Source organism: Sycon ciliatum, chromosome 1, assembly GCF_964019385.1.
Source record: "Sycon ciliatum chromosome 1, ocSycCili1.1, whole genome shotgun sequence".
In the NCBI taxonomy this organism is placed as follows: Eukaryota; Metazoa; Porifera; class Calcarea; order Leucosolenida; family Sycettidae; genus Sycon; species Sycon ciliatum.
The window spans coordinates 80381611-80405584 of NC_088643.1; the positions used below are offsets into that span (position 1 = coordinate 80381611).

Sequence of the window (23974 nt, forward strand, 5' to 3'; positions counted from 1 at the left end):
TATACAGCGGGCGTATTGCATGGGCGATCGGAAGGCAGCACAGTGAATGACGGAAGAGAAGCACTAATTCTTACATGCCACAGGTAGCCGGAATTAACTTGTGCAGACAGAATCAGGCAAGACTGCAGAAAGGGCTGCAAAACTTACCGTCATGTCACTGGCGGACAGGCGTTCAACGACGGTGAAGAGGAAAGGAGACTTGGCGATTGGTTGACCGGACCACTCCACGTCAACACGATATTCACCAGGCTTTGGTACATTGGGCAGATACACACGACCTTTCTTGTCCTTCATTGAGTCTACCAGAACGTCGATGGGTTCATCATTACACAATGCTGTTGCTGTGAGTTCTCCTTCTCCTGCGTTGCTGGCATCCACGCTAAGCTGTGCACTGTCTCCCTCTGTTACCACCGCAGCATTGTCTGTCTGTGGCTCAGCGTCATTGCGACCCGGCTTGGCTCTGATGCCAGCAGGCTTTTGCTGTTTGCCGTCGGCGCTGGTCGGAGCAGACGCCGTGTCTTTGAGCCATGATGGTCTTGCGCTGCATTTGCTGGCATCGGGTGACATCTTGTGGACAGGCTTGAATGGAGAGCCACGGATGTGCTGCTTCTTGTACAGCACACAAATCTCGTGTACACCGGGAGTCACACTCGTGTATTCCACGGAATACGTGCCGTCACCATTGTCTCTCACCTCCGATTCAAGCAATGCCGCTGCCGCCGCTGTTGCAGTGGCTGCTCCCTTTGCCTTCTGATTCTGGCCCTTCTCCAGACATTTGACTTCAACGCTCAGCTTTCCGTCAGTGTGAAGACCCTGGCGTGTACCGTGAATCACAAACTCTGATGGTTTCTGCGTCCATCCGGCTTGCAGTCCATCGCCGGTAGCCTATTGCAGGAATCAACATGCACATACATGTACATAAACAGGGAAAAGAAGAGGAAGAAAGAAGATTAGGCGAGGAGTCTTACTTAGGGACCACAGACACAGAGGCAGCCAACAACAAAGTATGCAACAAAAACACCATTGCTATCTTCGTCATTATTCACAATCAATCTTCATATACAGCGGGCGTATTGCATGGGCGATCGGAAGGCAGCACAGTGAATGACGGAAGAGAAGCACTAATTCTTACACGCCACAGGTAGCCGGAATTAACTTGTGCAGACAGAATCAGGCAAGACTGCAGAAAGTGCTCTAAAACTTACCGTCATGTCACTGGCGGACAGGCGTTCAACGACGGTGAAGAGGAAAGGAGACTTGGCGATTGGTTGACCGGACCACTCCACGTCAACACGATATTCACCAGGCTTTGGTACATTGGGCAGATACACACGACCTTTCTTGTCCTTCATTGAGTCTACCAGAACGTCGATGGGTTCATCATTACACAATGCTGTTGCTGTGAGTTCTCCTTCTCCTGCGTTGCTGGCATCCACGCTAAGCTGTGCACTGTCTCCCTCTGTTACCACCGCAGCATTGTCTGTCTGTGGCTCAGCGTCATTGCGACCTGGCTTGGCTCTGATGCCAGCAGGCTTTTGCTGTTTGCCGTCGGCGCTGGTCGGAGCAGACGCCGTGTCTTTGAGCCATGATGGTCTTGCGCTGCATTTGCTGGCATCGGGTGACATCTTGTGGACAGGCTTGAATGGAGAGCCACGGATGTGCTGCTTCTTGTACAGCACGCAGATCTCGTGTACACCGGGAGCCACACTCGTGTATTCCACGGAATACGTGCCGTCACCATTGTCTCTCACCTCCGATTCAATTAATGCCCCTGCTGCCGCTGTTGCAGTGGCTGCTCCCTTTGCCTTCTGATTTTGGCCCTTCTCCAGGCATTTGACTTCAACGCTCAGCTTTCCGTCAGTGTGAAGACCCTGGCGTGTACCGTGAATCACAAACTCTGATGGTTTCTGCGTCCATCCGGCTTGCAGTCCATCGCCGGTAGCCTATTGCAGGGATCAACATGCACATACATGTACATAAACAGGGAAAAGAAGAGGAAGAAAGAAGATTAGGCGAGGAGTCTTACTTAGGGACCACAGACACAGAGGTAGCCAACAACAAAGTATGCAACAAAAGCACCATTGCTATCTTCATCATCATTCACACTCAATCTTCATATACAGCGGGCGTATTGCATGGGCGATCGGAAGGCAGCACAGTGAATGACGGAAGAGAAGCACTAATTCTTACATGCCACAGGTAGCCGGAATTAACTTGTGCAGACAGAATCAGGCAAGACTGCAGAAAGGGCTGCAAAACTTACCGTCATGTCACTGGCGGACAGGCGTTCAACGACGGTGAAGAGGAAAGGAGACTTGGCGATTGGTTGACCAGACCACTCCACGTCAACACGATATTCACCAGGCTTTGGTACATTGGGCAGATACACACGACCTTTCTTGTCCTTCATTGAGTCTACCAGAACGTCGATGGGTTCATCATTACACAATGCTGTTGCTGTGAGTTCTCCTTCTCCTGCGTTGCTGGCATCCACGCTAAGCTGTGCACTGTCTCCCTCTGTTACCACCGCAGCATTGTCTGTCTGTGGCTCAGCGTCATTGCGACCTGGCTTGGCTCTGATGCCAGCAGGCTTTTGCTGTTTGCCGTCGGCGCTGGTCGGAGCAGACGCCGTGTCTCTGAGCCATGATGGTCTTGCGCTGCATTTGCTGGCATCGGGTGACATCTTGTGGACAGGCTTGAATGGAGAGCCACGGATGTGCTGCTTCTTGTACAGCACGCAGATCTCGTGTACACCGGGAGCCACACTCGTGTATTCCACGGAATACGTGCCGTCACCATTGTCTCTCACCTCCGATTCAATTAATGCCCCTGCTGCCGCTGTTGCAGTGGCTGCTCCCTTTGCCTTCTGATTTTGGCCCTTCTCCAGGCATTTGACTTCAACGCTCAGCTTTCCGTCAGTGTGAAGACCCTGGCGTGTACCGTGAATCACAAACTCTGATGGTTTCTGCGTCCATCCGGCTTGCAGTCCATCGCCGGTAGCCTATTGCAGGGATCAACATGCACATACATGTACATAAACAGGGAAAAGAAGAGGAAGAAAGAAGATTAGGCGAGGAGTCTTACTTAGGGACCACAGACACAGAGGTAGCCAACAACAAAGTATGCAACAAAAGCACCATTGCTATCTTCATCATCATTCACACTCAATCTTCATATACAGCGGGCGTATTGCATGGGCGATCGGAAGGCAGCACAGTGAATGACGGAAGAGAAGCACTAATTCTTACATGCCACAGGTAGCCGGAATTAACTTGTGCAGACAGAATCAGGCAAGACTGCAGAAAGGGCTGCAAAACTTACCGTCATGTCACTGGCGGACAGGCGTTCAACGACGGTGAAGAGGAAAGGAGACTTGGCGATTGGTTGACCGGACCACTCCACGTCAACACGATATTCACCAGGCTTTGGTACATTGGGCAGATACACACGACCTTTCTTGTCCTTCATTGAGTCTACCAGAACGTCGATGGGTTCATCATTACACAATGCTGTTGCTGTGAGTTCTCCTTCTCCTGCGTTGCTGGCATCCACGCTAAGCTGTGCACTGTCTCCCTCTGTTACCACCGCAGCATTGTCTGTCTGTGGCTCAGCGTCATTGCGACCTGGCTTGGCTCTGATGCCAGCAGGCTTTTGCTGTTTGCCGTCGGCGCTGGTCGGAGCAGACGCCGTGTCTTTGAGCCATGATGGTCTTGCGCTGCATTTGCTGGCATCGGGTGACATCTTGTGGACAGGCTTGAATGGAGAGCCACGGATGTGCTGCTTCTTGTACAGCACGCAGATCTCGTGTACACCGGGAGCCACACTCGTGTATTCCACGGAATACGTGCCGTCACCATTGTCTCTCACCTCCGATTCAATTAATGCCCCTGCTGCCGCTGTTGCAGTGGCTGCTCCCTTTGCCTTCTGATTTTGGCCCTTCTCCAGGCATTTGACTTCAACGCTCAGCTTTCCGTCAGTGTGAAGACCCTGGCGTGTACCGTGAATCACAAACTCTGATGGTTTCTGCGTCCATCCGGCTTGCAGTCCATCGCCGGTAGCCTATTGCAGGGATCAACATGCACATACATGTACATAAACAGGGAAAAGAAGAGGAAGAAAGAAGATTAGGCGAGGAGTCTTACTTAGGGACCACAGACACAGAGGTAGCCAACAACAAAGTATGCAACAAAAGCACCATTGCTATCTTCATCATCATTCACACTCAATCTTCATATACAGCGGGCGTATTGCATGGGCGATCGGAAGGCAGCACAGTGAATGACGGAAGAGAAGCACTAATTCTTACATGCCACAGGTAGCCGGAATTAACTTGTGCAGACAGAATCAGGCAAGACTGCAGAAAGGGCCGCAAAACTTACCGTCATGTCACTGGCGGACAGGCGTTCAACGACGGTGAAGAGGAAAGGAGACTTGGCGATTGGTTGACCGGACCACTCCACGTCAACACGATATTCACCAGGCTTTGGTACATTGGGCAGATACACACGACCTTTCTTGTCCTTCATTGAGTCTACCAGAACGTCGATGGGTTCATCATTACACAATGCTGTTGCTGTGAGTTCTCCTTCTCCTGCGTTGCTGGCATCCACGCTAAGCTGTGCACTGTCTCCCTCTGTTACCACCGCAGCATTGTCTGTCTGTGGCTCAGCGTCATTGCGACCTGGCTTGGCTCTGATGCCAGCAGGCTTTTGCTGTTTGCCGTCGGCGCTGGTCGGAGCAGACGCCGTGTCTCTGAGCCATGATGGTCTTGCGCTGCATTTGCTGGCATCGGGTGACATCTTGTGGACAGGCTTGAATGGAGAGCCACGGATGTGCTGCTTCTTGTACAGCACGCAGATCTCGTGTACACCGGGAGCCACACTCGTGTATTCCACGGAATACGTGCCGTCACCATTGTCTCTCACCTCCGATTCAATTAATGCCCCTGCTGCCGCTGTTGCAGTGGCTGCTCCCTTTGCCTTCTGATTTTGGCCCTTCTCCAGGCATTTGACTTCAACGCTCAGCTTTCCGTCAGTGTGAAGACCCTGGCGTGTACCGTGAATCACAAACTCTGATGGTTTCTGCGTCCATCGGGCTTGCAGTCCATCGCCGGTAGCCTATTGCAGGGATCAACATGCACATACATGTACATAAACAGGGAAAAGAAGAGGAAGAAAGAAGATTAGGCAAGGAGTCTTACTTAGGGACCACAGACACAGAGGTAGCCAACAACAAAGTATGCAACAAAAGCACCATTGCTATCTTCATCATCATTCACACTCAATCTTCATATACAGCGGGGGTATTGCATGGGCGATCGGAAGGCAGCACAGTGAATGACTGAAGAGAAGCACTAATTCTTACATGCCACAGGTAGCCGGAATTAACTTGTGCAGACAGAATCAGGCAAGACTGCAGAAAGGGCTGCAAAACTTACCGTCATGTCACTGGCGGACAGGCGTTCAACGACGGTGAAGAGGAAAGGAGACTTGGCGATTGGTTGACCGGACCACTCCACGTCAACACGATATTCACCAGGCTTTGGTACATTGGGCAGATACACACGACCTTTCTTGTCCTTCATTGAGTCTACCAGAACGTCGATGGGTTCATCATTACACAATGCTGTTGCTGTGAGTTCTCCTTCTCCTGCGTTGCTGGCATCCACGCTAAGCTGTGCACTGTCTCCCTCTGTTACCACCGCAGCATTGTCTGTCTGTGGCTCAGCGTCATTGCGGCCTGGCTTGGCTCTGATGCCAGCAGGCTTTTGCTGTTTGCCGTCGGCGCTGGTCGGAGCAGACGCCGTGTCTTTGAGCCATGATGGTCTTGCGCTGCATTTGCTGGCATCGGGTGACATCTTGTGGACAGGCTTGAATGGAGAGCCACGGATATGCTGCTTCTTGTACAGCACGCAGATCTCGTGTACACCGGGAGCCACACTCGTGTATTCCACGGAATACGTGCCGTCACCATTGTCTCTCACCTCCGATTCAATTAATGCCCCTGCTGCCGCTGTTGCAGTGGCTGCTCCCTTTGCCTTCTGATGTTGGCCCTTCTCCAGGCATTTGACTTCAACGCTCAGCTTTCCGTCAGTGTGAAGACCCTGGCGTGTACCGTGAATCACAAACCCTGATGGTTTCTGCGTCCATCCGGCTTGCAGTCCATCGCCGGTAGCCTATTGCAGGGATCAACATGCACATACATGTACATAAACAGGGAAAAGAAGAGGAAGAAAGAAGATTAGGCGAGGAGTCTTACTTAGGGACCACAGACACAGAGGTAGCCAACAACAAAGTATGCAACAAAAGCACCATTGCTATCTTCATCATCATTCACACTCAATCTTCATATACAGCGGGCGTATTGCATGGGCGATCGGAAGGCAGCACAGTGAATGACGGAAGAGAAGCACTAATTCTTACATGCCACAGGTAGCCGGAATTAACTTGTGCAGACAGAATCAGGCAAGACTGCAGAAAGGGCTGCAAAACTTACCGTCATGTCACTGGCGGACAGGCGTTCAACGACGGTGAAGAGGAAAGGAGACTTGGCGATTGGTTGACCAGACCACTCCACGTCAACACGATATTCACCAGGCTTTGGTACATTGGGCAGATACACACGACCTTTCTTGTCCTTCATTGAGTCTACCAGAACGTCGATGGGTTCATCATTACACAATGCTGTTGCTGTGAGTTCTCCTTCTCCTGCGTTGCTGGCATCCACGCTAAGCTGTGCACTGTCTCCCTCTGTTACCACCGCAGCATTGTCTGTCTGTGGCTCAGCGTCATTGCGACCTGGCTTGGCTCTGATGCCAGCAGGCTTTTGCTGTTTGCCGTCGGCGCTGGTCGGAGCAGACGCCGTGTCTCTGAGCCATGATGGTCTTGCGCTGCATTTGCTGGCATCGGGTGACATCTTGTGGACAGGCTTGAATGGAGAGCCACGGATGTGCTGCTTCTTGTACAGCACGCAGATCTCGTGTACACCGGGAGCCACACTCGTGTATTCCACGGAATACGTGCCGTCACCATTGTCTCTCACCTCCGATTCAATTAATGCCCCTGCTGCCGCTGTTGCAGTGGCTGCTCCCTTTGCCTTCTGATTTTGGCCCTTCTCCAGGCATTTGACTTCAACGCTCAGCTTTCCGTCAGTGTGAAGACCCTGGCGTGTACCGTGAATCACAAACTCTGATGGTTTCTGCGTCCATCCGGCTTGCAGTCCATCGCCGGTAGCCTATTGCAGGGATCAACATGCACATACATGTACATAAACAGGGAAAAGAAGAGGAAGAAAGAAGATTAGGCGAGGAGTCTTACTTAGGGACCACAGACACAGAGGTAGCCAACAACAAAGTATGCAACAAACGCACCATTGCTATCTTCATCATCATTCACACTCAATCTTCATATACAGCGGGCGTATTGCATGGGCGATCGGAAGGCAGCACAGTGAATGACGGAAGAGAAGCACTAATTCTTACATGCCACAGGTAGCCGGAATTAACTTGTGCAGACAGAATCAGGCAAGACTGCAGAAAGGGCTGCAAAACTTACCGTCATGTCACTAGCGGACAGGCGTTCAACGACGGTGAAGAGGAAAGGAGACTTGGCGATTGGTTGACCGGACCACTCCACGTCAACACGATATTCACCAGGCTTTGGTACATTGGGCAGATACACACGACCTTTCTTGTCCTTCATTGAGTCTACCAGAACGTCGATGGGTTCATCATTACACAATGCTGTTGCTGTGAGTTCTCCTTCTCCTGCGTTGCTGGCATCCACGCTAAGCTGTGCACTGTCTCCCTCTGTTACCACCGCAGCATTGTCTGTCTGTGGCTCAGCGTCATTGCGACCTGGCTTGGCTCTGATGCCAGCAGGCTTTTGCTGTTTGCCGTCGGCGCTGGTCGGAGCAGACGCCGTGTCTTTGAGCCATGATGGTCTTGCGCTGCATTTGCTGGCATCGGGTGACATCTTGTGGACAGGCTTGAATGGAGAGCCACGGATGTGCTGCTTCTTGTACAGCACGCAGATCTCGTGTACACCGGGAGCCACACTCGTGTATTCCACGGAATACGTGCCGTCACCATTGTCTCTCACCTCCGATTCAATTAATGCCCCTGCTGCCGCTGTTGCAGTGGCTGCTCCCTTTGCCTTCTGATTTTGGCCCTTCTCCAGGCATTTGACTTCAACGCTCAGCTTTCCGTCAGTGTGAAGACCCTGGCGTGTACCGTGAATCACAAACTCTGATGGTTTCTGCGTCCATCCGGCTTGCAGTCCATCGCCGGTAGCCTATTGCAGGGATCAACATGCACATACATGTACATAAACAGGGAAAAGAAGAGGAAGAAAGAAGATTAGGCGAGGAGTCTTACTTAGGGACCACAGACACAGAGGTAGCCAACAACAAAGTATGCAACAAAAGCACCATTGCTATCTTCATCATCATTCACACTCAATCTTCATATACAGCGGGCGTATTGCATGGGCGATCGGAAGGCAGCACAGTGAATGACGGAAGAGAAGCACTAATTCTTACATGCCACAGGTAGCCGGAATTAACTTGTGCAGACAGAATCAGGCAAGACTGCAGAAAGGGCTGCAAAACTTACCGTCATGTCACTGGCGGACAGGCGTTCAACGACGGTGAAGAGGAAAGGAGACTTGGCGATTGGTTGACCGGACCACTCCACGTCAACACGATATTCACCAGGCTTTGGTACATTGGGCAGATACACACGACCTTTCTTGTCCTTCATTGAGTCTACCAGAACGTCGATGGGTTCATCATTACACAATGCTGTTGCTGTGAGTTCTCCTTCTCCTGCGTTGCTGGCATCCACGCTAAGCTGTGCACTGTCTCCCTCTGTTACCACCGCAGCATTGTCTGTCTGTGGCTCAGCGTCATTGCGACCTGGCTTGGCTCTGATGCCAGCAGGCTTTTGCTGTTTGCCGTCGGCGCTGGTCGGAGCAGACGCCGTGTCTCTGAGCCATGATGGTCTTGCGCTGCATTTGCTGGCATCGGGTGACATCTTGTGGACAGGCTTGAATGGAGAGCCACGGATGTGCTGCTTCTTGTACAGCACGCAGATCTCGTGTACACCGGGAGCCACACTCGTGTATTCCACGGAATACGTGCCGTCACCATTGTCTCTCACCTCCGATTCAATTAATGCCCCTGCTGCCGCTGTTGCAGTGGCTGCTCCCTTTGCCTTCTGATTTTGGCCCTTCTCCAGGCATTTGACTTCAACGCTCAGCTTTCCGTCAGTGTGAAGACCCTGGCGTGTACCGTGAATCACAAACTCTGATGGTTTCTGCGTCCATCCGGCTTGCAGTCCATCGCCGGTAGCCTATTGCAGGGATCAACATGCACATACATGTACATAAACAGGGAAAAGAAGAGGAAGAAAGAAGATTAGGCAAGGAGTCTTACTTAGGGACCACAGACACAGAGGTAGCCAACAACAAAGTATGCAACAAAAGCACCATTGCTATCTTCATCATCATTCACACTCAATCTTCATATACAGCGGGGGTATTGCATGGGCGATCGGAAGGCAGCACAGTGAATGACTGAAGAGAAGCACTAATTCTTACATGCCACAGGTAGCCGGAATTAACTTGTGCAGACAGAATCAGGCAAGACTGCAGAAAGGGCTGCAAAACTTACCGTCATGTCACTGGCGGACAGGCGTTCAACGACGGTGAAGAGGAAAGGAGACTTGGCGATTGGTTGACCGGACCACTCCACGTCAACACGATATTCACCAGGCTTTGGTACATTGGGCAGATACACACGACCTTTCTTGTCCTTCATTGAGTCTACCAGAACGTCGATGGGTTCATCATTACACAATGCTGTTGCTGTGAGTTCTCCTTCTCCTGCGTTGCTGGCATCCACGCTAAGCTGTGCACTGTCTCCCTCTGTTACCACCGCAGCATTGTCTGTCTGTGGCTCAGCGTCATTGCGGCCTGGCTTGGCTCTGATGCCAGCAGGCTTTTGCTGTTTGCCGTCGGCGCTGGTCGGAGCAGACGCCGTGTCTTTGAGCCATGATGGTCTTGCGCTGCATTTGCTGGCATCGGGTGACATCTTGTGGACAGGCTTGAATGGAGAGCCACGGATATGCTGCTTCTTGTACAGCACGCAGATCTCGTGTACACCGGGAGCCACACTCGTGTATTCCACGGAATACGTGCCGTCACCATTGTCTCTCACCTCCGATTCAATTAATGCCCCTGCTGCCGCTGTTGCAGTGGCTGCTCCCTTTGCCTTCTGATTTTGGCCCTTCTCCAGGCATTTGACTTCAACGCTCAGCTTTCCGTCAGTGTGAAGACCCTGGCGTGTACCGTGAATCACAAACTCTGATGGTTTCTGCGTCCATCCGGCCTGCAGTCCATCGCCGGTAGCCTATTGCAGGAATCAACATGCACATACATGTACATAAACAGGGAAAAGAAGAGGAAGAAAGAAGATTAGGCGAGGAGTCTTACTTAGGGACCACAGACACAGAGGTAGCCAACAACAAAGTATGCAACAAAAGCACCATTGCTATCTTCATCATCATTCACACTCAATCTTCATATACAGCGGGCGTATTGCATGGGCGATCGGAAGGCAGCACAGTGAATGACGGAAGAGAAGCACTAATTCTTACATGCCACAGGTAGCCGGAATTAACTTGTGCAGACAGAATCAGGCAAGACTGCAGAAAGGGCTGCAAAACTTACCGTCATGTCACTGGCGGACAGGCGTTCAACGACGGTGAAGAGGAAAGGAGACTTGGCGATTGGTTGACCGGACCACTCCACGTCAACACGATATTCACCAGGCTTTGGTACATTGGGCAGATACACACGACCTTTCTTGTCCTTCATTGAGTCTACCAGAACGTCGATGGGTTCATCATTACACAATGCTGTTGCTGTGAGTTCTCCTTCTCCTGCGTTGCTGGCATCCACGCTAAGCTGTGCACTGTCTCCCTCTGTTACCACCGCAGCATTGTCTGTCTGTGGCTCAGCGTCATTGCGACCTGGCTTGGCTCTGATGCCAGCAGGCTTTTGCTGTTTGCCGTCGGCGCTGGTCGGAGCAGACGCCGTGTCTTTGAGCCATGATGGTCTTGCGCTGCATTTGCTGGCATCGGGTGACATCTTGTGGACAGGCTTGAATGGAGAGCCACGGATGTGCTGCTTCTTGTACAGCACGCAGATCTCGTGTACACCGGGAGCCACACTCGTGTATTCCACGGAATACGTGCCGTCACCATTGTCTCTCACCTCCGATTCAATTAATGCCCCTGCTGCCGCTGTTGCAGTGGCTGCTCCCTTTGCCTTCTGATTTTGGCCCTTCTCCAGGCATTTGACTTCAACGCTCAGCTTTCCGTCAGTGTGAAGACCCTGGCGTGTACCGTGAATCACAAACTCTGATGGTTTCTGCGTCCATCCGGCTTGCAGTCCATCGCCGGTAGCCTATTGCAGGGATCAACATGCACATACATGTACATAAACAGGGAAAAGAAGAGGAAGAAAGAAGATTAGGCGAGGAGTCTTACTTAGGGACCACAGACACAGAGGTAGCCAACAACAAAGTATGCAACAAAAGCACCATTGCTATCTTCATCATCATTCACACTCAATCTTCATATACAGCGGGCGTATTGCATGGGCGATCGGAAGGCAGCACAGTGAATGACGGAAGAGAAGCACTAATTCTTACATGCCACAGGTAGCCGGAATTAACTTGTGCAGACAGAATCAGGCAAGACTGCAGAAAGGGCTGCAAAACTTACCGTCATGTCACTGGCGGACAGGCGTTCAACGACGGTGAAGAGGAAAGGAGACTTGGCGATTGGTTGACCGGACCACTCCACGTCAACACGATATTCACCAGGCTTTGGTACATTGGGCAGATACACACGACCTTTCTTGTCCTTCATTGAGTCTACCAGAACGTCGATGGGTTCATCATTACACAATGCTGTTGCTGTGAGTTCTCCTTCTCCTGCGTTGCTGGCATCCACGCTAAGCTGTGCACTGTCTCCCTCTGTTACCACCGCAGCATTGTCTGTCTGTGGCTCAGCGTCATTGCGACCTGGCTTGACTCTGATGCCAGCAGGCTTTTGCTGTTTGCCGTCAGCGCTGGTCAGAGCAGACGCCGTGTCTTTGAGCCATGATGGTCTTGCGCTGCATTTGCTGGCATCGGGTGACATCTTGTGGACAGGCTTGAATGGAGAGCCACGGATGTGCTGCTTCTTGTACAGCACACATATCTCGTGTACACCGGGATCCACACTCGTGTATTCCACGGAATACGTGCCGTCACCATTGTCTCTCACCTGCGATTCAATTAATGCCCCTGCTGCCGCTGTTGCAGTGGCTGCTCCCTTTGCCTTCTGATTCTGGCCCCTCTCCAGACATTTGACTTCTACGCTCAGCTTTCCGTCAGTGTGAAGACCCTGGCGTGTACCGTGAATCACAAACTCTGATGGTTTCTGCGTCCATCCGGCTTGCAGTCCATCGCCGGTAGCCTATTTCAGAAATCCACATGCGCAAGAAAAATGGTAGCTAAGCCTTCGGAAAGGAAACATTCAGCTAATTGCAACAATGTAGGAGAGGCAATTAATATCATGTGTCATCGTAGAGCTTCACTGGTTTGGCTGTCAATCAAAATTTTCTCTCACCCTCCCCCCCCCCCCCCCCCCCCCCCACGTACCCTCCTCCTAGTTTTGATATAGTTGTGTATATTGAGGTAAGGCTGTTTGTCCGTTACTACCGTAGAATCCCGCGGATACACCCAGCCGCGCATAAGCCCAGGCCAAGATCGAATATCGCGAAGCTTCATTGTACCAGCCCATGGGCCTATAGGTCGTACATGTACATAGTACATGTACGTTTTTCCTTTGTTTTTCTTTTCTTCTTTTTTGTATATTTCAACACAATCATCGTTTGTTTTTGCTTGCACTGTGATTTTCAGCAATGTACTTCTCACTTCCTTTTATACTTTTCAATAGCACAATTTTGGTGTCGGCGTCAGAATACTGACGAAATAAGCCCATGTTCTTGTAAAAGCCCACCGAAATGTCCTTGTGAAACAGATAAGCCCATGGGCTTGTCCGCGGGATTCGACGGTATTTAGCATATTCATGCATGCTGTCATTGACCTACTGACAAGCTGCTGTGCTCAAGTTACAGAGTTCAATCTACCACTGAGAGTTGTCATTTGTCAACTACACTTCGCTATAGAGGTCATTCGATTACATCATCAGTTGAGATGCTGTGGCGAAGTCGCGGACTCGCGGCACAGCACTGCACTTGCACTAGCGACTCACGCTGCATGCTTAGCGCTCATTCGAAAAACCTGCTGACTCCCGCTCGTGTTCTGGTGTCCAGGTGAAAATCTCGATGAAACCATTCACATAACCTCTATAGGTTCCCTCAGTTCCTCTGCAATTACATTGCTTGCTCGGTATTTAGGCAAAGCTCGGTATTTAGGCAAGACTTGGTGCAACTACAATGTAGATTGAGGATAGCATTGTCTGGATGGATTGACATGGCTGCAGTGCTGTCTGGATGGATTGAAACTGCAGTGCTGTCTGGATGGATTGAAGCTGCAGTGCTGTCTGGATGGATTGACATGGCTGCAGTGCTGTCTGGATGGATTGAAACTGCAGTGCTGTCTGGATGGATTGAAACTGCAGTGCTGTCTGGATGGATTGAAACTGCAGTGCTGTCTGGATGGATTGAAACTGCAGTGCTGTCTGGATGGATTGAAACTGCAGTGCTGTCTGGATGGATTGAAACTGCAGTGCTGTCTGGATGGATTGAAACTGCAGTGCTGTCTGGATGGATTGAAACTGCAGTGCTGTCTGGATGGATTGAAACTGCAGTGCTGTCTGGATGGATTGAAACTGCAGTGCTGTCTGGATGGATTGAAACTGCAGTGCTGTCTGGATGGATTGAAACTGCAGTGCTGTCTGGATGGATTGAAACTGCAGTGCTGTCTGGGTGGATTGAAACTTCAGTGCTGTCTGGATGGATTGAAACTGCAGTGCTGTCTGGATGGATTGAAACTGCAGTGCTGTCTGGATGGATTGAAACTGCAGTGCTGTCTGGATGGATTGAAACTGCAGTGCTGTCTGGATGGATTGAAACTGCAGTGCTGTCTGGATGGATTGAAACTGCAGTGCTGTCTGGATGGATTGAAGCTGCAGTGCTGTCTGGATGGATTGAAACTGCAGTGCTGTCTGGATGGATTGAAGCTGCAGTGCTGTCTGGCTGGATTGAAGCTGCAGTGCTGTCTGGATGGATTGAAACTGCAGTGCTGTCTGGATGGATTGAAACTTCAGTGCTGTCTGGATGGATTGAAACTGCAGTGCTGTCTGGATGGATTGACATGGCTGCAGTGCTGTCTGGATGGATTGACATGGCTGCAGTGCTGTCTGGATGGATTGAAACTTCAGTGCTGTCTGGATGGATTGAAACTGCAGTGCTGTCTGGATGGATTGACATGGCTGCAGTGCTGTCTGGATGGATTGAAACTGCAGTGCTGTCTGGATGGATTGACATGGCTGCAGTGCTGTCTGGATGGATTGACATGGCTGCAGTGCTGTCTGGATGGATTGACATGGCTGCAGTGCTGTCTGGATGGATTGAAACTGCAGTGCTGTCTGGATTGAAACTGCAGTGCTGTCTGGATGGATTGACATGGCTGCAGTGCTGTCTGGATGGATTGACATGGCTGCAGTGCTGTCTGGATGGATTGACATGGCTGCAGTGCTGTCTGGATGGATTGACATGGCTGCAGTGCTGTCTGGATGGATTGAAACTGCAGTGCTGTCTGGATGGATTGACATGGCTGCAGTGCTGTCTGGATGGATTGACATGGCTGCAGTGCTGTCTGGATGGATTGGCATGGCTGCAGTGCTGTCTGGATGGATTGACATGGCTGCAGTGCTGTCTGGATGGATTGACATGGCTGCAGTGCTGTCTTTAAAAAATCGCAGTTATTTTCACTCACCGTCATGTCATCAGCTTCTAGACGTTCCACAACGGTGAAGAGGAACGGCGATTTGGAAATTGGTTTACCGGACCACTCCACGTCCACACGATATTCACCGGGCTTAGACAAGCTTGGAATGTACACACGGCCCCTCTTGTTCTTCATGGTGTCAATGAGAACATCAATCGGCTCCTGGTTGCACTGTGCCTTGGCTGTCAGTTCACCTTCTCCTGCGTTGGTTGCGTCAATGCTCAGCTGCACGTTGTCTCCTTCTGTGACAGTGGGTTTGTCTGTTGTGCCCTGGCCACCTTTTTCTTTCTGGCCAGTGGTTCCAACACTTCCGTCGGATCTCAGCCAGGTGAAGCGAGCATTGCACTTTGTGGCATCAGGTGACATCTTGTGCACTGGTTTGAATGGAGAGCTGCTGATGTGCTGATCCTGATACAGTATGCAAACCTCATGCACACCGGGATCCACACTCGTGTACATGACTGAATATGTACCGTCACCATTGTCCTTCACGTCGGATTTAAGCATGCCTGACTGGGCTACCGACGCCGCTGTTGCAGTGGCTCCTCCCTTTGCCTTCTGATTCTGGTTCTTCTCCAGACATTTGACTTCAACGCTCAGCTTTCCGTCAGTGTGAAGACCCTGGCGTGTACCGTGAATCACAAACTCTGATGGTTTCTGCGTCCATCCTTCTTGCAATCCCTGACCAGTTGCCTGTTGCAGTATTGACAAAATCCAGAATACTTTTTCAATGAACAGTACAGTAAAGATGAATGTCCGAAATGCAGAAAGCAAAATGGGATGGGTGGTTCACTGGAAACCTGTCACCATTGAAGCAGTCTCTGCCACTGACTTCAAAGGTGCTGGGTCAATGCACCGCAATACACACTGTGATAATGTACTGTAGAATAAAAGCTGTGCTAACTCTGCCGTTCCAAAGGTGAAATCAAGATTCGGAGGAGCGCACATCACAATTCCCATCGAAATTGCAACTCGAAGGAATACCACTCTGCCATGAATTACTCTACGGCCGTGAACATTACATAACCGTTTGGTTTACTTTTTGAAAAAGACATCCCAGTACAAGCTTGTGTCAGCACTCAGGGGACATCTTCAATTGTGTTGGTGCTTTGGAGTAGAGCGACATCATTTCTCATTCTACTCTTGAGATTTAATGTCCAGCATCCCCACTTAACCCCATGCTTACATGCTTTCTAGTTATCTATTCGACTCTATCTCATAGCATATGCAAGCAACGCTAACATGGGGAGCAACGCTAACATGGCCCGGGAGCAACCCCACTGACAGAGGTGAGGGCATACATGCAGTAGAAGCCATGCTATGCTGTGTGCTGTGTGGGTATTTACTCACGGAGATCTGGGTGGCTGTCAAACGCTCCGCCACTACGATGTAGAATGGTGAGCCTGGGATGTGTTGGTCAGACCATTTGACATCAGCGCGGTACTTTCCACTTTCCACAAGAGTATCCGTCCGTATCGCGAAACACTTGTCAGCAGCAGCCACACCAACGGAGATGGGCACTGCAGACTGACTTGTGGTGTGTGTTAGACTGGCTGTCAATTGACCATCTCCTGATGCAGTGGCGTCGATGCTTGCCAAACAGCAATCACCAGTCAGCAGCGTACAGTCAGGGACTGCCCCTGGTGCGGCCGAACTAGGGATCCAGTCTGCTGTCAGTTTGCACTTGCTGGCCTGTGGAGACTCCCGGATCGTTGCTCGGAATAGTGAGCAAGGGATATGTTGATGGCGATAACGCACACTGATTTGATGGTCACCATGTTCCACAGGGGTGTAGGTAGCTTTGTAGGAGTCGCCACGTTTTCCGGATGACTTCTCGGCTAGAGCTAATGACACTGGGAGAACCTTGGCAGCAGCTGGTAGGTCATCCAGTGTGTTTAGGTCACCATTCACTAGAGCTGATGGTGGAATGGCCACCACATCCAGGCAGTCAGCTTCAATGGGTGTAGGCACAACGGCTGAAATGTTGAACTCTGCCATTTCATTTGTCCATCCTGATACCAAGCCTTGGCCTTTAGCCTGGAGCAAGTACAGGTAACACGTGTGTGTGAGCACACATGCGTGCGCATGTGCACATACACACACACACACACACACACACACACACACACACACACACACACACACATATGCAAGCACATTGAATGGTAATATTCATCCTGACAGCATCTGCTGCTTTCCTTCTACTGTTAGAGGGGTATTGTGCACATAACAAATTGGAAACGGAATGAGCTCGCTTTAGTTATAGATATACATGACAAAGGGCATGCAGTAATTGGAGGTGAGCATGATTGGCTGGCTTGGTGAATGCGATCGTGTCAAATGTTGTGAACAAGACTGGCTCGGTGAACGTGATCATGTCAAGTATTCTGATAAACATGTAAGCCAGCTATATTTGATTACTGACTGCGGGGCTGTCATAATTATCGTATTGTTATTGGGGAGTTTTTTTTTAAAGAGCCCCCCCCCCCCCTCCCCTGGCCCATATCTGGACACCATTCACAAGCAGAGGCACCCCTCTAACGTTTCCTATATGTACTACACTGTATATGTATATGCAAACACCACTACAATCTTTTAAAAGTAAAACAACATGTCATGTTGTTTTGCTCAAGATATACCCGACGAGAGAAAGAATTGTGCGTAGTACTACAAAAGACGTTGCTTTCACGCCACAGGTGTGCAGCCACTGAGCTGATGACCATAGCTATACTCACCACAAGTTGATGGGCTTCTAGTCGTGCGACAACATCAACATGGAACGGTGACTTTGGAATGTGCTCTCCTGACCACTTGATGTCAACTTGATACCGGCCAAGTAGATCACAGTCGAATCGCACTGCGACATCCTTGCCAATGCGTGCTAAGAAAACGACGGCACTGCTGTTGTCCGGCCTGCGAACAGCTACAGAGAGCTTTCCCTGACCGCCATCAGATGTGTCGACCATGATGTCGCCGGGCTGATCTTTGTAGTTCTTGTTCGCTGGATCCAGGCACTTCCCTGATGCCGAGCAAAGATCAGGCCTTGGCTTCTTGTGGACGGGCACAGAGTATGGTGATAGTGTGATATCTGTACCAGCGTATGATATCTTGACTGTGGCCTTTCCTGCAGTTAGCGGCGTGTATGCCACATCATATGTTCCGTTACCATTGTCCGTGCAGGCTGCATCTAGGGTTTCACCTGTAGCATCACAGACTGCTACTGCAAGCATGCCTGGCTTCAGCAAGCCACTGTCCGGTGCAGTAATGTCGAACTTCGCCGTCGTTTCCGTCAGCGCTTCCACCAGGCCAGGGCCCTTGGCCGTGACTTGATGTGACGTGATCTCGGGCAGAACCTCCACCTGGAACGGTGAACTAGGGATGGCAATGCCACACCAGTCGATATGAACATGGTGAGTACCTTTCTCACCAGCTTTGAAACTTGTTGAGTAGTTATGGCCATCTTGTTGCACTGTACACTCATACTTGAGCACTGAACCAGCTGCACGCATCTCCATGTTTCCATCACCTGCACCTTGTGCACTTGCAACCACGTTGACCATCTCTCCGACACGAACCCGCTCCGAGATGCTGACCAGGGCGCAGCGTGACACGTCGACCACTTCGAAGGAGACGGGACTGTCCTGGACAACGCCGCCCGCCCACGTCAGCTGTGCGGTGATCTTGCCGCTGCCTGTGGGATGCAGGGCAATGCTGAAGTTCTCTCCGGGCGTGCCGTTGGATCTTGTGACCTGCGGCGTGTTACAGTTATTGTCACCAGATATCTTCACGTCAAGGTCAGCTGGAACCGGCTGGTTGGTCAGCATTTGAAATTGGTACGCCTGGCGAACAGGAATGCGAGGCTGCAGCCCGACGAGTGTGCACAGACTGGGGTCGACGACAGGTAGCAGGAGAGGGGAACCCTGGATGTGACAGCTGCTTAGCTGCATGTTGATAGCGTAGTAGCCGGGCGCTCTGGGCACGAACGTTGCCACCACCATTCCTCTCTTGTCGGGCTGTGTGTAAGGAACTTGCTCTGTGCTCTCTCCGCATGTTGCAGTGACTTGTAGGCTGGCATTGCCAGCTTCGGTCATGTTCAGCAAGGCTTCAAACGGCTTGTTCACCAGGTGCAAGTAACCTTTCTTCAGTTTGGTCAGCAGTTGGCAGGCGCTTGGATCACTGACGTGGATGAAGAGCGGGCACTGAGGAATGACCTGTCCCGCATATGTCGCAGTCAGTTCATACACACCAGCTTTCGGCGCAGGGCACTGGATCTTGTGGAAACCGTCCGTTCCTGGCGTGACCTCCACTGGGCAGTTCTCCTTGCTCGGATCAAGCAGTGTGATTTCCAGTTTCCCAGGTCCTGCACGGCTTGCGTCCGCTGTGAGTGTGTACGGCTGCTTGAGCAGTGCACCGGCCTCGAGAGCCTTTCCTGATACTGTACACTTGGATAGGTCGATGATAGGAACGTTGTATGGAGAGTCGGACACCTGACGCTCGCCGTGGAATATGGTGATCGTGTGCATGCCAGGCTCGCTCGGCGTGTATGTGACGGTGAACATAGCCTCTTCTTCCTTGGGACGGGTAACGTCTGCTTTCAGCTGCGAGTGCGGGCCAGCAATATTGATGCTCAGGTCCGCCTCTGCAGCCTTGGTTGCATCAACGGTGAATGTGGCAAGCTGACCAACATCAGCCTTTACCAGTCCCTGTCCACTAGCAACGGCTGGCTGGAATACAACACAGAGCTGAAATCCCTGGATGTATGTTGCCATCAGCCACTCATCCAGGCTGGGATCGATGATTTCATCTGGCTTCAGAACATCATCAATTCCAAGTTTCTCCTTTGCAAGCGTCACTGCCTTCTCCACGTTGCGCTTTGCATTCTTTTTGTCTAGCTTCTTGTGGTTTGGGAACAGACCTGGCTGAACGGCATCGACAAGTGCGGCTAGAGCCAGTCCTGAATTCCAGTCTTTACCGCCAAAGCTGGTGATGTTGAACTCTGGTATCTTCTCCTTGATCCACTCCAGTAGCCTGTCATCTGTCTTCGGCGTGAACAAGCTCAAGTAGGTCATGGTACTGTGGTCATCGATGTGCGGGTTGTTCAGATCGCTGGCATCAAAGATGCGCTCGATTCCGAGGTGTTCCTCGGCTAGACGCATTCCCAGCTCGCAGTTTGCCAGACCGTTTTTCGGATCAAGCGATGCATGCTGTGGACACAGCCCTGGCTGAATGGCGTCAATCAGTGTACACAGAGCAATGCCATTGTTCCATGCGCTGGCGAAGTTGGCCACGCGATACTGCGGCATCACTGTTGCAAGCCAGTTCTGCATGGCTTGCTTGGGTGTCATGCGTGAGTTGGCAATGCGAATTGCGTACTTGCCGATCAGTGTCCAGATGACGCCCATCCATAGCTTTGGGTTGCCCCCTTGCAGGTCCTCAGCACCTAGACAAGCAGCACATGCAAGTACAGCAGCCAGGTGAGATTGAAGTGGGACCCTGCACAACCAATGAGATGATGACCTCCACTCCTGTGCAACTCTTGAGCAAAATGTCAGTATGCCATGCGGCCTAGTATGTGCACAGGGTTGTGTATATGTACCAGCACGTAATTACTGTGTGTAGTCTGTTAAAATAAATAAAGGGAAAGTTAAGGCGAAAATTAAAATTTCACCAGTTGTAGTCTTCGGGGTGCTGAGTCGAATGGTCTTGGTCCGAGAAAGCTGAGACGCTCCCTTCCTACTTGAATCCCAATCGAACTCGCGCACTTCCACCGAAACTAGGTGACTGCGCCCTACTAGATGGGGATTTGTATGCAAAATGTCACTAAAAGCCCCATTTCGTTCTTATAAAAGCACGGATGACCGCGATTGGCCCATATTTTGTAGTCTTTTGGACGCTGAGTCGACTGGTTTTGGTCCGAAAAGGCTGCGATGCAGCGTTCCTCCTTTATTCCCAATCGAACATGGTTGAACAAGCGGTCACGTGCTCCTGGGTGCCCAAATCACCTGGTCACCACGCCAGCAGGCGACAACTTTCACACCAAGGTTCAACTCGAGTGACAGGACTGCACCCAAAAAAGGTCAAACAGGCTAGTAAGTTGTACCCTGCAGGGACGGTGACCAGGTGACTGGCGTGCGCAGGAGCACGTGACCGCTTGTTCAACCATGTTCGATTGGGAATAAAGGAGGAACGCTGCATCGCAGCCTTTTCGGACCAAAACCAGTCGACTCAGCGTCCAAAAGACTACAACATATGGGCCAATCGCGGTCATCCGTGCTTTTATAAGAACGAAATGGCGCTTTTAGTGACATTTTGCATACAAATCCCCATCTAGTAGGGCGCAGTCACCCAGTTTCGGTGGAAGTGCGCGAGTTCGATTGGGATGCAAGTAGGAAGGGAGCGTCTCAGCTTCCTCGGACCACGACCATTCGACTCAGCGCCCCGAAGACTACAACTGGTGAAATTTTAATTTTTGCCTTAACTTCCCCTTTAACATCTTCGTTGGATGGCCATATTCATGGCTGGATCAATCACATGCAATGACAGCCTGTGTTACTTTGGAATTCTGAACTCCGGATCACTGAATGAAGTGAAGGGGTACTGCATAAAGAGATAGAGTCACGCTTACCAATGTTGACGAGCTTTATGTCCTCCTTCTCCATGAACCGCAAGGCTTGCAGGTGGTTTTCCAGTTCCTGCTGTTTGATGCGAGGCTTCTTGTTGTAGCGGGGAAATTTCTTCTTGGACAGCTGCTGCAGCAGTAGAATAAGAAGAAGTCCATTGCCTAGGGATTCGTTCAGATCCGCAACGGTACCTCCATCAGCGATGTCATGCTTCTTGTAATAGGCTCTCAAATGATAGTTGAACCAGTTGGTGAACGCTCGCCGCTGGATGTCGCCCCATCCTTGGTCAGCTCCTCCAGCGGCCTGTTTATCCGTGGTACTCCGTGCTGCCGCGTCTGCATCGTTCAGTTTCTCCTGGCCAACTTTCTGGAAACGACCCGATGGTGTTGCCATGGCCAGCAGCAATGATTCTAGTGCTTTTACAAACTCAGCCCACCTGTGCCGATCTGACTACTGGGCTTGGCCCGGGACACATCATCTTGCAAGAGCGGGCGGCACACTACTATGCTCTCTTTCGCTCTCTCTCTCTCTCTCACTCTCTCTTTTTGATAATCGTCCTTCAAAATATGAACTAGCGTTCGTTCAGAACATCAGCTCTTCCGAAGCAAATAATTGCAAAACGCCTTTCTTACCAGAATTTCTCATTGAGGAAGGCGTTGACCTTGCCACAGAGCGCAAGGATCACCATATCGGAGATCACGGTACTTGTCCGGAGGGTCGTTCGGTGATGATCTTCGTATCTGACAGCCCAGCTGTCAAACCGTTTGCTTCATCGCATTCTCAACGAATCTGGTTTAGGTTGGACCGACGTTTAGCATAGCCTACAATACAGACCTGCCAAAACCCGGGCAAAGGTCTGCTGCTCCTCCCGCCGCTACTACTACTAGTACTAGTAATCAGGTAATGAGCGATGTAGATCTACATGACATTCTACTGATATCTGCTCTCCCAGATGTCGGTACATGACTATACTCGTACTTGTATGTAGAATCTACCTCCCAGTTGGTGGTACATGTAGTTGCCTTGGAGGGTGTGTGTCAACTCGGCCATGTCGTGCACGCTGATATTGTAAAACCACGCCAAGGGGTGGACAACATCTAGGACAGATGCAAGAGAGCTGAGTAGACCACGGACATGGTAGACTGTCATCGTGGTACAGACGACTAGACGATCTACCATGTGTACACTGAGTCTGTACTTATCTCTACACTGCACTGTACATAATCATTGTACTCTGGAGTAAACAAACAATGCGAGAAATGTCCGAACCGTTGAGGCCTGTACTTCGTGACAGGCGCCATGATCAGTAGATCTACTGCGTACTAATGGGAAATGCGCCGTCAACTTCCCAACTTACCCAAGCACCTTGCAGTCTGGAAGGGGGGGGGGGGGGGGCAGAACAACACTCTACAGCCTTCACCTTGTCCTTCTATGCCATGGGAGCCTTGTGTGATGCCAATACATTGTAATACTTGTAATGATTATGATCTCCTTCCAGACTGGCCACACTAACAACAAACTTACTTACACATTTGCCAAAGCTTCTTGAGCAAGAGAAGCGGAAGGAAGAGAGCTGAGTTTCATCCACAGCACAACTCTTCAGCTGAGTTCACGTCCAATTTTCCATGCAACAGATAATCACAACTACCCGTGAATCACGGTATAGTACTGATGTTGCTCATTGAACGCATATATTATGAACAGACATGGATCATCCAATAACGCCGTCCGCTCGCTTTGAAGCATCTTACTGCCACTGTTGTACTTGTAGTTTTGCCGGTCTTACCGGCCTAGCGATACCGGATTCAGTACGCATGGCACAATGAGGCTGAGCTTTTCGGATGCATGAGCCGTGCATTTAGCAAAGTACTGCCATACTACAAGTCTTCTTCAAGTGACTTACAGTGCATGTTGTGACTGACCAGAGTGTAACGTCTTACGGGCATCATGGTCATGATCAGGGAGTAGTAAAATGCCTACTCCCTGATCGTAATCATTTAAATTCTGTTTCAAGAGATCTAGTGTTACCAGAACAGATTCTAATGTTAAAGTTGACATGCACTTCGGACACTCTCGGTGGTGGCATGGTTGGCAGAGCTACCATGAGAGACGTGCTTTGATTCTGTCCAATGTTTGTTCAACATCCTGAACGAGCAGGCCTGACTGAGAAGCAGACTCATCAATTGCTGCTCGATTGTGCCTGCATGCCGCTCGCTTCCGCCCGGAAAGATCTCCACTGCCTTCCAGCACCTGCTCAATACTACCCTGTGCCTGTGCCAGTTGAATTGAAATAGGTGGGCATGTACGTAGGATCTTGCGTGCAGCTGGAG

The 23974-nt window shown here is 50.8% G+C and overlaps 2 protein-coding genes across 2 annotated transcripts in view; both read right to left on the reverse strand.

The window, feature by feature from the left end:
* LOC135807920 (uncharacterized) overlaps positions 1 to 23026 on the reverse strand; it is a 39741-nt gene extending 16715 nt beyond the window's left edge. The window contains exons 1-16 of the mRNA XM_065321263.1: positions 21650 to 23026; positions 17760 to 20464; positions 16375 to 17061; positions 15013 to 15717; positions 11786 to 12523; positions 10728 to 11465; positions 9670 to 10407; positions 8612 to 9349; positions 7554 to 8291; positions 6496 to 7233; positions 5399 to 6175; positions 4380 to 5117; positions 3322 to 4059; positions 2264 to 3001; positions 1206 to 1943; positions 148 to 885 (exon numbers count right to left, since the gene is read on the reverse strand). Coding sequence (XP_065177335.1) covers positions 148 to 885; positions 1206 to 1943; positions 2264 to 3001; positions 3322 to 4059; positions 4380 to 5117; positions 5399 to 6175; positions 6496 to 7233; positions 7554 to 8291; positions 8612 to 9349; positions 9670 to 10407; positions 10728 to 11465; positions 11786 to 12523; positions 15013 to 15717; positions 16375 to 17061; positions 17760 to 20464; positions 21650 to 22037 — 13380 coding nt within the window. The 5' untranslated portion in view covers positions 22038 to 23026. The remainder of the gene's footprint in view (positions 1 to 147; positions 886 to 1205; positions 1944 to 2263; positions 3002 to 3321; positions 4060 to 4379; positions 5118 to 5398; positions 6176 to 6495; positions 7234 to 7553; positions 8292 to 8611; positions 9350 to 9669; positions 10408 to 10727; positions 11466 to 11785; positions 12524 to 15012; positions 15718 to 16374; positions 17062 to 17759; positions 20465 to 21649) is intronic.
* Positions 23027 to 23282: 256 nt separating this feature from the next.
* Positions 23283 to 23974, reverse strand: part of LOC135807936 (uncharacterized) — a 6564-nt gene continuing 5872 nt past the window's right edge. Inside the window, exon 8 of the mRNA XM_065321264.1 lies at positions 23283 to 23974. This exon is cut by the window's right edge and continues 4 nt beyond it. Coding sequence (XP_065177336.1) covers positions 23742 to 23974 — 233 coding nt within the window. The 3' untranslated portion in view covers positions 23283 to 23741.